Consider the following 15,253-nt stretch of genomic DNA (forward strand, 5'->3'; position numbering starts at 1 on the left):
TCCGTATAGTCAAAGCAATGGTATTCCTAGTAGTAATGTATGGCTGTGAGAGCTGGGCCATAAGGAAGGCTGAGTGCAGAATAGATGCTTTTGATCTGTGGTGCTGCAGAAGAATCTTGAGAGTCCCTTGGACTGCAAGAAGATCAAATCAGTCAGTCTTAAGGGAAATCAGCCCAGACTGTTCCCTGGAAAGTCAGATGCTGAAGCTGAAGCTCAAATACTTTGGCCAACAAATGAGAAGGGAGCACTCACTGGAGAAGATCCTGATGCTGGGATAGACAGAAGGCAAAAGAAGAAGGGGATGGCAAAAGATGAGATGGCTGGACAGCATTACTGATGTAACAAACACGAATTTGAGTGGACTTTGGAGGATGGTGGAAGGCAGGAGGGCCTGGCGTGACTTTGTCCATGGGGTCACAAAGAGTCGAAGTCGACTGTGTGACTGAACAACAACAAAAACTAATTCCAGAAGAACTACAGCCTCCATAAGAACATAAGAGAAGTCCTGCTGGACCAGGCCAGTGGCCTTTGCAGTACAACACTCTGGGCGTTTTTCCACAGAGCTTACCTCGGAGCGACGTCCCTCTTCACCGCGCAGCATCTGCGCGGATTTCCCACCAACTGCTCCGCATAACCAGGAAGTGCCGGACCTTTTGCGTCGCAGATGTAAACCGCTAAAAACCAGTTTACGTTAGCGCTGCAAAAGCCGCGGTTCTTCCTGGTTATGCGAAACAGTTGGTGGGAAATCCGTGCAGACGCTGCGCGGTGAATAGGGACGTCGCTCCGAGGTAAGCTCTGTGGGAAAATGCCCTCTGTGTCACACAGTGGCCCAAGCCAGATGCCATAGGAGGTTCAACAGTGGGACAAGACTCTAGAAGCCCTACCACTGTTGCCCTCAAGCACCAAGAATACAGTGCCTTACTGCCCCAAACACAATGTTCCCTCTATACCTTATGACTAATAGCCACTGATGGACCTCTGCTCCATCTCCTCTTGGAGCTGTCTGTATTTGTAGCTGCCACCACTTCCTGTGGCAGTGAATTCCATGTGTTAATTACTCTTTGGGTGAAAAAGGACTTCCTTTTATCTGTTCTAAACCCACTGTTCATTAATTTTATTGAGTGCCCACAAGTTCTAGTACAGTGAGAAATGTACTTATTTCTCTGCCTTCTCTATCCCATCCATAATTTTGTAAGTCTCTGTCATGTCAGTAATTTCTCCAAGCTAAAGAACCCTGACCTCTAACCTTTCTTCATAGGGAAAGTGTTCCATCCCCTTAATAATTCTAGTTGCCCTTTTCTATACTTTTCCCAGTACTTTTTTGAGATGTGGTCACCAGAACAGTACACAGTATTCCAAATGAGGCCACACCATAGATTTATAAAGAGGCATTATTATACTGGCTGATTTGTTTTCAATTCTCTTCCTAATAATCTCCAGCATAGCATTTGCCTTTTTTATTGCTGTCATGCATTGAGTTGACATTTTCAGTGAGTTATCTACCATGACTTCAAGATCTCTCCTCTGGTCAGCTTCTGCCAGTTTGAATTCCATCGAAATGGTTGTTTAATTCCTTAAAGAGCTCTAACAGGTTAGTGACACAAGATCTTCCTTACAGCAGAGAGGCAGGAGCAGACAGCTTCACCCTCTCAACTTTTTCTCAGACTTGCTTAAAGGGACTGTAGAAGACAGTCCAGAAAACAGCTGAGTTAAGAGGGAGCAGTCTCCCCTCCAGCTCAGCTGTTTTCTGGTTCTCTTGTGCAGCCTCTTTAAATGAGAATGGATGAGACACGGAGCTGGTAGGGTAACTGCATCTGACCAGCTCAGCTGTTTTGGGGAGCTTTGCCAAACTTCCTGTAATTCCAGAATATATCCAGATTTTTTTCAGGATTTCCCCCCACCCTGAACAATCCCAGATATCTCTGGGTTGCTGAAGTATACTCCCAAAATACTGATCAGGTATTATTATTAGAAGCAGCTCCGTGGCATAGAGTGGTAAAGCTATAGTACTGCAGTCCAAGCTCTCTGCTCACGACCTGAGTTTGATCCCAGTGAAAGCTGGGTTCAGGTAGCTGGCTCAAGGTTGACTCAGCCTTCCATCCTTCCGAGGTCAGTAAAATGAGTACCCAGCTTGCTGGAGAGAAAGTGTAGATGACTGAGAAAGGGAATGGCAAATCACCCCATAAAAAGTCTGCCGTGAAAACGTCACCCCAGAGTCGGAAACAACCAGGGGACTATCTTTACCTTTTTATTATTTGGGTACATTTTCAGCTGAGATAGATCAAAATGCTTACTCCTAATTCAGATATATATTCCCTTGAGAAGCATATTTCAAGAACTCCTTTTCCATTAATAAGAAATCTGTTGGTTATAGAATATCATTTACCAAACTGGCCAGCTGTTATTCCCCTCAAAATCAAGGATTTAATAGTTAGTCTTTGCACAGGGAAAGCCCCTGGTTGATCTTACTCCAAATGAGTTTTTCAAGATTAATCCATGCTGGTGGACAGAAATTCTCACTCCCTTGCAATGCTCCCTCTAAGCTGTGGACTCGTGAGCAATATTTCTACTTCATGAGCTATTGGCATTAAGGTTGTGAGCTGCAGAATAAATTAGTTTGCTCTGGGGCCATTTTTCCTGAGCTAAAACAAAAATGTGTGAGTCGGAGGCTAAATGATTGTGAGTTAGCTCACACTAACTCAACTTGGAACACTGCTCCCTTGTTTACCTAGATAAACCAGACAGGAGTTATCCCAAAATCATGAAGGCACACAATAATTTGTTGATTTTTTAAAATAGTCCCTGATCTGACCTTGGTTGCTATCAGCCAGTTTACTGTCATGTTTAGGTAAACTGTATTATTCTTATTTGTTGAAGGTTCTTGTGGATTGGCTAGAGCGACAGAATAATTTAGGACAGGAAAATAATATTTTAGATGAGGTAGTTCAACCCTGGATAAACTGTTTTATTCCATTTGAAACAAAAATAAACACATTTTTTTTCAGATGGTATTCTTTATGTAGGGTTCATGGATTCAAAGGGGTCTTTGATCTCTTCCATGGACTAAATTGTGAGAGAAGCTGCAAGGTATCTCAATTGATAAAAGGTTACTGTGGTTAACAAACTGCCTGCATACTGATGTTACTGCTCAAGTTTGTTGTGGACAGAGGGGTGAGCTGTATGATTCATTCAACCTTGAACTTGTTTTTTCCTGTTAATGGCTATCTGGCCTTATTGAAGGAGGATTCTTATAAATCATCATGACTTATGATCATGGACAACAAATTGTAGCAACTGGTTAGTGAATTTCTATTATTCTAATCCAAGCAGGTTGGTTCTTTTCCTACACTCAGATCAAAATCTTAATATAACTTTGAATGTTGCAAAAAATGTTCTACTCCTTTCAACATTTGGGAAATAAATAAATGGAATTGCACTGTTCAAGGCATTGAGCCATAGAGCTTTTATTGGACAAAGGAAAGGAAAATAAATACAGCTCTTTCTAAAATATGTCCCCCACTCTTTGAGGTGGCTTTCATTAGGTTTTCATTAAAAGGAGCTTCCAGTTTTAATTAAGCTACTCCTGTAGTTTGAGTTTGTTTAAAACTGAACTTCACACAGTGTGACATGTTATTTTCTCAGCCAAGCTCACATGTTAATTAGAGAATGTGTGTGCTATCCTGATATTACCTCCTCTATTGTTTTAATTTAATGTTCAGTAACCTCTGCTGTTTTTACACAAGTGGCACTCCTATCTCAGCAAACAAGACCCCAGCTGAGGAATGCTTTTAGAAAAAATGAAAAAAAAAGTTTACCTTGGAAGAGGCTTCTGATATTGTTTTCAGTGCAGAATATGCCAAGCCCGGGTTGTTATATGGATAAATGAATATGAATATGTGGGAACTATCATAGAGTTGGAAATGACCTCCAGGGTCACCCAACCAGTGCACCCCTTCCACAATGCAGGCAATTCATAAATACCTTCCTCACACAACCCCAGCTCCACACCCAGAAGATGGCACCCCCCCTCCCACTCCAGGATCCCTGGGCAAAATGGCCTGGAGAAAAATTGCTGACTGATCCCAAAGTGGCAATCAGCATTTTCCTGGGTGTGTAAGAAAGGACCACAAGAATTAAACACTGATGCAGCCCTTTCTGCCCTCCTTCACATGATCTGCCTAAGTTCACAGAATCAGCATTGCAGTCAGATGGCCATCTAGCCTCTGTTTAAAAACCTCCAAAGGAGAGCCCACCAATTCCTGATGAAGCCTGTTCCACTGAAGAACCGCTCTAAATGCCAGGAAGTTCTTCCTAATGTTTAGCCAGAAACTTTTTTGATTTATTTTCAACCCACTGGTTCTAGTCCAGTCTTCTGGGGCAGCAGAAAACAAACTTCACACCATCCTCTATATGGCAACTCTTCAAGTACTATGATAGAGTGCGATCTATACAGTGTGTGAAATGGCAGTGTGCTACAATACAGAAATGTTTTTATTTTGCTTTAACCTCTACCGGGTGGGCAAAGCATTGCTAGGTTTGTACCACAATTCATTCATCAATTTTTACTGTGTTACTATGGAAACATCACAAAACATACAGAATGTAGATGATTTTATACATTTTGCTATTGGGATATGAGAACTCGTAAAGTTGTTTTTTTCTCTCACCCACCCCAACATTCCTTATGGTTACTTAACTGTAAAAGATTAAGGAGGTTTCCATGGATCTTTCTTAGCAGGTATAATGAGATCTTCCCACTCAATGTCTCCTTAGAATTTTCCTTCTCAACTCACAACAAAGGGAAAAGCTTTTATTTGTTTCTTCCTGGAGGTTATTACAGTGAAACTACTTGTCTGAAGCTTGTTGATGTTGCATGACCAAGCAAAAATTTGGGGCTGGTGGTTCCTGTTCACTCTTTTATTTGGACATTACAATTCTTCCCCCCGGACTGGACTTGCTTTCTAAGGATGTTTTCTAAGCAGTGATCAAACACTCTTCTTTAGAATAGCAAGAACTAAAACCCTTTGTCTAAAAATAAAATTAAGCATTATATATTTAAAATGATGGTTGTTAAATATAGTTTTCTAGACATCACTTGGGTAAGTTGTACCCCTGGAGACCAGCAGCATTGTTATGAGAACATACCATGTGATTATGGGAAACCCTTGAAACAATTTCTGTCTCAGTGCGTTAACTGGACTAAGGCTGCAACTGAAATGAGAATTACTTCTGAGTAGACCTGCTTAGGACTGAACATATGAAGATGCCTTCTACTGAATCAGACCCTCGGTCCATCAAAGTCAGTATTGTCTACTCAGACTGGCAGCGGCTCTCCAGGGTCTCAAGCTAAGGTTTTTCACACCTATTTGCCTGGACCCTTTTAGTTGAAGATGCCGGGATTGAACCTGGGACCTTCTGCTTCCCAAGTAGATGCTCTACCACTGAGCCACCATACCTCCCCTTCTTCCTTCTCCCCTGCTTTCTTCTCAATGTCAGGATAATAAATAACATTGCCTTTTTTTTCTACAAAGAAGACAGACTTGTATGAAAAGTGCTTTTGAACATTTTAAAGCATTAGCCAAATTATGGTTATACTCAAGGTATACCGAATGAAACTGTTCTTAAAGGTGCCGCTGGACTCAAACTTTGTTCTGCTACTTTAGACCAATATGGCTACCAAACTGAATCTAGCTAAGTAAGTAACTAGCTAATTAAATAACTACAAAATGAATTTCCGGAGGGTGCTGTTTGGCAAAGGCAGAGGTTATCCTAAAAAGAACAGCAGGTACCACATCTCCCTTAAAGAGAGTCTCTCTTGTTAAAATCCATAAACCACTTCTTAGTTCTGCCAGCCTCTCTCCATACTTCCTCAAACTTGTTTGTTGAGGAAATGGTAATGAAGGCATCTGAATGAGACATGAGGAAAACAAATTAACCGGCTTCTGATGAAGGGGCAGCTTTTGTTCTGTCATTAAAATAGGTACGGTAATAAGTAAAAAGCGCCTCTGTAAGCGCATGTGACCTGTATTATCTAAGCTGACTGCAAAATGATAAATAATAAAACAGAGAGAGCAAGTCTTCTATTCCTCCTGACAACCAATTTCAGGTTCACAAATGGCTGTTGATTACATCCAGACAGCTAAGTGCTTTTTCTGGCCCATACAGCAGGGCAAGATGACGACACCCAAGGTTGGCCAGAACTGCTGCTATGTTTTCATTTTCCAAACAAGCTGGTAGAAGAATAAATTTCACAGGGACAGTCCAATAAAACCTATAAAGTTAAGCTCTGCCTCTTCTTATAAAGAAGCTGGCAGAGCATAGATTGTAAGCTATATGAGAGGTGGACAAACTCCATTCCATGTCCAAAACACTTTTATGAATTTCCTCTCTCTTGGGTCTGAATGAAACATAGGTGTTGCAAAGTCCAAAGGATTCCAAAGCAATTGGTCTCCATAAAAACACTGATATGGGAACCCAATTTAGCCCAGAACACTGGCATAGGAAAAAGGAGAGTTTAATCTTTTTGTTACATATAATTATCCCAATCTGAAATTGTCGTGTGCTTTGACTCTACTCGGAGAAAAATTAAAGTTCTTTATATATTGCTCCAATAGATCTCCTCCCAGTGGAGTAACTGCAGGCTCTTTGGGGCCATTTAAGATTTAAAAAATGTCACAGGAGAAAGGAGTAACATACCTACATAATCAGCAGTCCTCAGCCAAGTTGGGGTTTTTTGCTTTGGAATCCCAACCAAGGAATTCTGTGAATGTCTAGAAGACTCTAGATCAGGGGTGTTGAATTCATTTGTTATGAGGACCGGATCTGACATAAACGAGACCTTGCTGGGCCGGGCCATGTCAGGCTGAGTTGGACCATGTGTATACCTATTTAAGATTAAGTAGCAGGGATATAAAATTTATAAAGGACGGGCAAACACAATTAATTTTTTTTAAAAAACTTAAAACATGCTTAAAAATTTAGCATTCATTGGTTTTAAAGGTGCTTTCTTCACAGAATCTAGGGACCTGGGCAAAGGAAGTGGTGGCTCTTTCCTTCCTTCCCCAGGGGACTAGGAAGGGGAGGAGCTTCAGCCAATAGAAAGAAGAGAGGCTTGGCTCAGTAGCTCTGCTGTGAAACTGAGAGAGCCTTGAAAAACAAGCTCTGCCTTTCCCCCTTCCTCCCCAAGGGAGGAGCCTCAGCCAATGGAGAAAATAGAGTTTTTGCTCTGTAGCTCCTGTGTGATTGAGCAAGCCATGCAAAGCAAGCTGTTATGCAGAAGGAAGCAAGAGATAGATAGGAAGAAGGAAACAGATGACAGCCAGTTGCTCAGGGGCCTGATTCGACCCCCGTGCCACTTGTTTGACACCTCTGCTCTAGATGCTCCTTCAGTGTCTTTTACTTTTGAAAGCAGAATATGTTGCTTGGAGCAAGACTTGATCCTTATAGTTCAGCCCAGCTTTATAAAAAACATTCAGAAGCACTTATGCATTCTTTGTGTCACTCAACCATTGCTTCTTCCTTTCTGTTCCATAATGACAAACTGCCCATTCACAACCATACTGCTCCTGTTCTTCCATAACTGAAAAGCAAGGATGAACACATTTGTCTTATTCTGCTCTATTATTGTTCTAAAGGTCCACTGTGTCTTGGATTTCTCTTTGCTTTTCTTCTTTTCTGCAAACCTAATTTCTCAAATTCTAGAATTAATACTACTACCACTTCACTACTCCTGCCATAACTTTGTTGTGTTATATAATAAAATTTAATTAAAATTAAATATTCCAAGTTCAAAAGTTTTCAAGGTTGCTAGCAATGTTGACAAAGATCAATAAATATCAATTATAACAATTTAAAATCACTAAATTTGACCCTAAACACTTTAAGATTTGAAAGGAGAAAGCCAACAATTTAAACTGTGTTGAAAACAAATAAGCAACCAACACAGTTCTTTTTAAAATTAAAGTGACACATTCTTGATAATTTGTGCCTATCAACAACTTTGGCATGGCATTTTGCACCGAGTGAAGCTTCTGAAAAGTCTTCAAAGGCAGTTGTTCATTACTTCCCCTATTTATGCCCAGGTAAATTCAGGTGTGTAATTCTATTTATTTTATTAAAATATTTACATCCCATCTTTCCTCTTGGCTGAAGGCAGCAGAAGTAGGGCAACCTATGTCTTCTATCTTTATAGCTGTTTCTGCTCCCTTCTTCCACTGCTAAAATCACAGGATCCCATCTTTCTTCCACAATCACTAGACACTGAAATCACTGAACCTTCCCTCAAGACAGGCAGAATATACTTTTCCCCCTTCTCTCTTTCTGAAGTGCGCCCTCCACATCTTTCTATGCACCTCTTAACTTTTTCCTTCCCTGCTCTTGCCGGCCAGCTTTAAAGACAACTAGCCTCCCCCTCAATTAAGAGCTCTTCCTCATTTCATTCTAAAATGTTATCTCTTCGTGTTGGTATTCTATAGGCTAACCATGCGAGAAAAACATAATTTGTATTAACAGTAGCACTAATTGGATATTTAGCTTAACACAATTGAACATTATTACTGTACATTTCATTGCCAGATGTAAATTGTTGTTGTACTGTTGTCACTGAATAGTTCAGTCTCATTGCATTGTGCTCCTGTCCTGATCTCCTTTCTATTTTGTATCTTGGCTTGGTCAATAGCTGTTACTTTTTGGCTAGATATCTGTCACCCTTCCATCTTCCCTCCTTGGGAGATTTAGGGCCTGTTCAGATGCACAGTTTAAGCAGTTGTCGCTGCTGTTTCCTACCAGATGAAAAGTGGCTAATCAGACAGCAATGTCTGCCTCCCGGTAGTCAATTGTTGTCGCTCCCTCCCAATCCTTCTCCAAACTGGATTATTTTGTTACCTGCTCCTTTGTGGTATTTTTTGAGATGTCTGGTTTCACCTCGTAGTTTTCTTCATCTGGATAGTTCTGCTGCGATATTAACCAACTTCCAGATGTCTGAAGGCTGTCCCAGAGCAAAAGGAGCCTCAGACATCCGGTTTACGGTCGCCATTTTTTTTTTACTACTTAGCGATATGCACTTAACCGCATAACCACATAATGTTTTCTGACCTACGCTTATGTGCATATGCGCTTATCCACATTATGCGCATAATAGTGGGGGAAACAAAAAAAGAGAATTGCATGGTGGACATCGTGTGGACGGCAGAAGACGGTTTCACTGCGGAGTGATTCAAATTGCAGTATGGCAGTCTGATCGATAATATCCAGAACAAAGATATTTGGAACAGAACCGGGTCAGTTTAACACAGACTCAACATGCTGTGTGAACAGGGCCTTATACTGCTAAAACTTGGAGCCATTTCTAAACAGACTCAAATAATCTCTTTTTACCTTCGTAATGTTCTAGTTCATGATGTGTAGGGGATGCTCTTCATGTGATGCTCCTGAAACAGGGATTCATTTGAGTGACAGCACAATTTCCAAAATCAAACTAGGAAGATTTCAAAAGCATTAGTACAACTTTGGAAAGAAGCTAAGTCATAATTTAAAGTTCTAAAGTGAAATTTTTATAGAGAGATTTTCAGAGCATTTGCAATAAAAATATCTGAAATGTTCTGTCAGAAAGTTTTCTCATAGAGTTTGAAGACCTCTGCTGGTTTTTCTGAGATCAAAAGGTGCCACCATTGGCATACACAAGAATCCCACATGAGGGATTCCTTCCCCCCCACACACAGTGGGGCAATTTTTAAACACCTCTCCCAACTGGGAAGGTGTTCCTTTTTTTGTGGTTTCAGGGACCAAGCCTGATGCTAGAGCTACAGCTAAGCTTTCCTGAGGACACCTGCTTTGGGGGGCTATAAATGCAACATCCCAAATCCAATCTTCCAAACTTGAAGGATAGGTTGATGAGAGCCTTTTGAATACTCCTGGTAAGTTTAGCATCTGTAGCACATGAGGAAGCTGTTCTACCACCTCCCAAACCAAATGAACCATGAATCAGTTCAGGAATGGTGGCTTGTGTAAGTTCATGGTTTGGTTCATGCAATCAAAAGAACCATGAACCAACACAAACCACCATTTTCCCAGCTTATGCCCATCCCTAGTTAGTAACATTCATAAGATTTCAATTAACAATAATCTTTACACAGAGTGGAATCCTGTGTTTCGAGTTCACAACAGTAGTGCCGACCCAGAAACACAGCAAGTGTAATGACAGACAACACTGAATCATACTTTCTTTTGGAACAATAAGAATATGGAAATCTAAAATAGGTTGGGTTGTCAGCTCCAACTCAAGAAATGCCTGGGATCTTTGGGGGTGGAGTCTAGAGTCTTTCCCATCCCCTAAATAAATAAATAAAAATACAGCAGTGCAGTTCCCCTGAATACAGCCTTCATTTCCTTGTCCTCTTTTTTTGCCTTCAAAGGGTTCCCCAGCAGCTGTACTTTCACTAAATGAAAATGTAATTTGTCATACCACCACAAGTCCCTCATCAGGCTTTGGTAGCATTTTCAAGCATGGCTTTATTAAGGGACACACACACAAAGCAGCCAAAATAAACAACAAATCCTTTCCCAAACAGAAAGTTTGTAAATCCAGACTTTTGTGATGTCACTGTGGCAATGATATAAATTGCTTTGCTCACAGGAGTTGCTGAATGTAACAGTCTTCTTTATTTCAACCAACTTCTTCAGACTAACAAAGAAAATCAAAACCTATCCAATCTCTTTCCCAAATTGTAAGATAAATTTCCAAAATATACTAAATATGTCAACAATATTTCTTTGTATTCTGTGTATTTTTCTTATTGTCTTGTTTTTCCCCCCTGTTGATAATTTAAAAGGTTCCTTTCTAAGTTTGCTTTTGTCTAGTTTGTAGAGTGGTGGTTGGATCCCTGAACTTGGGTGTTATCCACTGTCCTTTATAGAGGTCTTTGTGGCCTCACTACTTGGAGAGATGGGGGTTAAACTGACTCATTTTCCTTTCTCTCCCCTGCTAGGCCTCTCCACAGCCTTGCAGAAAGGCCCCTGGTACCTCCTTCCTTGGCCTTTAGCTGATTCTCCTTCTAAAGTAGTTACTGGAGCCCCCCACATCTAGGAAGTCCCAGGGAAATCCCACTGAACACTCTCACAAAATCTGAGATGGGAGTTTGGCTTCATCCTTCAAAGGAGAATCGACATGGTCATTTTTTGGGCCTTGGGGTGCAGCAGAGGTGGAAATAGGTTATTGGAGCTGCTGGGTGGCAGGTAGTTACTCCTCCCATCTGCTGACCATTAGTGTGGAAATGCCCCTCCCCAGCCCTCAACACCTTCACAGAACTAGCATTTTGTACATGATTCCTCTGATTTCCAAAGACCACATGAAGAATGCCTTGCTTTTATCTACATTATCAGGGGAAATGCCCAATGCCTTTGTAAATATGATCATATTAAATAATAATAAAACTGACAAAATATATACAATGGCTAAACAACTGACTCTGATAAATTCTTTTAAATTACACTGGAGATGCAGTTTTAAACACATTCTAAAATGACGAAACATAGCATTGGAGCCCCACTTATTTCTCCTTACAGTTCTGCATCCCAGTTTTGATATCAAAAGCTGGTTGTGCAACTTTTATCTCAATAACTGGAAGCAGCTTTGTTGACTACAGAGACAGCAACTATGAGGAAATCACAGAACCTCCACCACTATACATCAGACATTTATGAAGTAAATTAAATGCCAATGATTAATCAATACATCAGTCATACACATACATCAGTCATACATACCCATCAATTAATCATGGAACTTACTGGGCTTATAAATTATTTAATTTACTGAGGAGGAGAGAGAAGAAGTCTATTATTTTTTATGGCTAGCAACTACTTTTCTCTTCCTTCCTTCCCTGCATATATTCAAGAGTTGAGAAAAAAAGAATATTAGGAAAAGAAATGAAATAATTTTGGATTATGTGATTTATGCCAGTTTTATGATAAAGGAGAAAATGAGTGGATTTGGATAAACTAAACTCTTGACAACAAAGTGTAGGATAATGCAAAATCTACCATACCTTGTTTGCTCTCATAATGTTTTTAAAAATGACACTAAACATCTGACACTCTTGTCAGATTATGCAAAATATATGGATAGGAACCCACTTACCCCCAGTTGCCACTGTAATTTCACGTAGGAAATGACCATAAAATGGAAAATCGAAGGACAGATTCACTCTCTGCAAGGAAAAACACCAGAAAAAAATCAATAGTGTAATGAATAGAAGAGAACCAGGCACTTTAAAATGTGATTCTGCCATTCGCTGCTGCCTTTGCCTTAAGGTTTGATGAGTAGTCTTTGTTGTATCTTCAATTCCGAATAATTTTTTCAGTACAATAATTGGAAACACATAAAGGGAATCACATTTGGGGGTCAATCCTAAACTGTCCCTCTGATTGGGATGGGATAATTTAGAGAAGGAAAGTATAGCTACTTCCCCCTCTTATTCCCAGCAGCCCAACATGCCTCTAAGCCATGGCATAGTTTAGGATACCAGCTAAACCTACAGTCTATCATAGTTATCTCATGCACTACACCAAACTCAGTTTGGTGTAATAGTCAAGTGTGCAGATTCTAATCTAGGAGAGCCAGGTTTGATTCCCCACTCCTCCAAATGCAGCTGCTGGAGTGACCTTGGGTCAGCTACAGCTTCTCAGCAGAGCTGTTATCTCAAGAGCAGTTTCTGTCAGAGCTCTCTCAGCTTCACCTACCTCACAGGGTGTCTGTTGTAGGGAGGGGAGGGATAGTAGTCTGTAAACTGCTCTGAGACTACGAGTAAAGAACGGGATATAAATCCAATCTATTCTTGTCTTCTTTACTATGTTAGGACACCCATAGTTTAGGTGATAGGGTAGAATATAGGAAAAGGAGTATCATGTCTGGCAACTTCAGAACTTACAAGGAGGAGTCTTTGGTGATAGCAACCTTAGAGAAAGAAACTGTACAAAAAGGGAGCCTTCTGCACAGGTTTTTCAATCCTAGACTAACAGAGTGCAAATGCAAAAGGCAAATGCAATTTTGGGCTGTATTAACATAAGTATAGTATCCCAATCACGTGAAGTGATGGTATCGCTTTACTCTGCTCTGGTAAGACCTACCTGGAGTATTGTGTTCACCACATTTTGGTGCACCACATTTTAAGACAAGTTGAAATGGGTCCAGAGGACGGCGATGAAGATAGTAAGGGGTCTGGAGACCAAGTCCAATGAAGAAAGGTTGAAGGAGCTGGGTATGTTTAGCCTTGAGAGGAGGTGTCTGAGAGGTGATATGAAACCATCTTCAGGTACTTGAAGGACTGTCATATAGAGAATGGTGAAGAGTTGTTTTCTGTTGCCCCAGAAGGTAGGACCAGAACCGAGGGGTTAAAATTAAATTAGAAGAGTTTCCAGTTCAACATTAGGAAGAACTTCCTGACAGTTAGAGTGGTTCCTTAGTGGAACAGGCTTCCTTAGGAGGTGATAGGCTCTCCTTCCTTGGAGGTTTCTAAACAGAGGCTAGATGGCCATCTGATAGCAAAGCTAATCCTGTGAATTTAGGGGGCGGTATTTGTGAATTTCTTGCACAGTGCAAGGGGTTGGACTAGATGACCCTGGGGGGGTACCAACTCTATGATTCTATGAAGGTATCCCTCATAGTCTGCTAGTGCCGGTAAAAAACTTCTCAGACACATGATCACAATACTGGTGCACTGTTAGCCATGCACGCTTCATGACTGAGATGGAGTATATTGGAATAATGGAGTGCTATTTATTTATTTATAGAATTTATACACCACTCTTCAGAACCTGCTCAAAGTGGTTCATGAATTTTTAAAAAAATAATAAAAGTACAAAAACAATGTAAATTATCAGCATTAAAAACAAGCCAGTGGCATAAAAATAGCATAAATACAGCCTAAAACAAAATCTATAAAACATGGGGTACAAAGGGACCGTAAAACTCCCTTTAAAAGGACAATTAAATGCTAGGGTAAAAAGTTGTTGTTTGGCCTGGTGCCTAAAGGACAGTACAGTAGATGCCAGGTAAGCCTCCAGGAGGAGGGCATTCCAAAAGTTATCACTAAAAAAGTCCAATCTCTAAATATCCCAATCTCACCTCTGCAGGTGGCTATAGATAGCAGTACTTGGGGAACAGCTCTTAATGGCTAGACACAACAGTATGACTGGAGGAGCTCCATCCAGACTTATGTGGCCACAATAAGGCTGCCAGGTCCCTCTGGTCAGCCAGCAAAGGATGGGAGTGAGCTTACTGGGGGTTTATCCCGTATTTCAGTAACATACCCATGTGACTTCAACATGACCTAGAAAAGACATAGGCACTTTAATGGCATTGGGGCAATGCTGTTTTTTTCAGGCAAAAGCTCTTATGATAGAATTAGCTTCTACTATAGAGTTTTTGCTCCCCAAACCACATCACTTCTGAATCATGCTGAAGTCACACGGGTGCATGAATAAAATGTCTAGTGTTCCTCCCTTTGTTTGGGGATAAGTCACCCCACTTATCAGCCAGCACATCAGCGGCTAGGGTTGCCAAGTCCAATTCAAGAAACATCTGGGGACTTTGGGGGTGGAGCCAGAAGACTTTGGGGGTGGAGCCAGGAGACATTAGGGGTGGAGTCACGATCAAGGCTGTGACAAGCATAATTGAACTCCAAAGGGAGTTCTGGCCATCACATTTAAAGGGACGGCACACCTTTTCAATTCCTTCCTCCCATAGGAAATCATGAAGGATAGGGGCACCTTCTTTTGGGGCTCATAGAATTGGACCCCCTGGTCCAATCTTTTTGAAACTTGGGGAGTATTTTGGGGAGAGGCATTAGATGCTATACTGAAAATTTGGTGCCTTTACCCCAAAAAACAGCCCCCCCCAGAGCCCCAGATACCCACGGATCAATTCTCCATTATTTTCTATGGGAATAAATCTCCATAGGGAATAACAGAGTTCCCAGCAGACATTTCCCTCCCCTCCCCCCGCTTTCTGACCACCCTGAAGTGGGGGGAGGGCCTCCAAACTGGGGGATCCCCTGTCCCCGCCTGGGCATTGGCAACCCTATCAGCGGCAGAGAGGTAGGGCCTGGCAGCAGGGGATCCCTGCCCCCACTGACCGTTTGGCAGCCTTAGGTCCCTGAATGTAGGAGATGAGGTGACTGGGATTCGCTGTGGAGCAGCCAATTAGTATGAGTTAGGGCAGACCAACCATTTAGCTTACAAGGAAATGTCTCTGGGG

General features: G+C 41.3%; 1 protein-coding gene across 1 annotated transcript in view; it reads right to left on the minus strand.

Moving 5' to 3' along the window:
* The window catches only part of PLXDC2 (plexin domain containing 2), a 346,041-nt gene that overhangs the window by 123,175 nt on the left and 207,613 nt on the right, over positions 1–15,253 (minus strand). Inside the window, exon 4 of the mRNA XM_060248395.1 lies at positions 12,137–12,206. Within this exon, the coding sequence (XP_060104378.1) occupies positions 12,137–12,206 (70 nt within the window). The remainder of the gene's footprint in view (positions 1–12,136; positions 12,207–15,253) is intronic.

This window comes from Heteronotia binoei, chromosome 10, assembly GCF_032191835.1.
Source record: "Heteronotia binoei isolate CCM8104 ecotype False Entrance Well chromosome 10, APGP_CSIRO_Hbin_v1, whole genome shotgun sequence".
Lineage (NCBI taxonomy): Eukaryota > Metazoa > Chordata > Lepidosauria > Squamata > Gekkonidae > Heteronotia > Heteronotia binoei.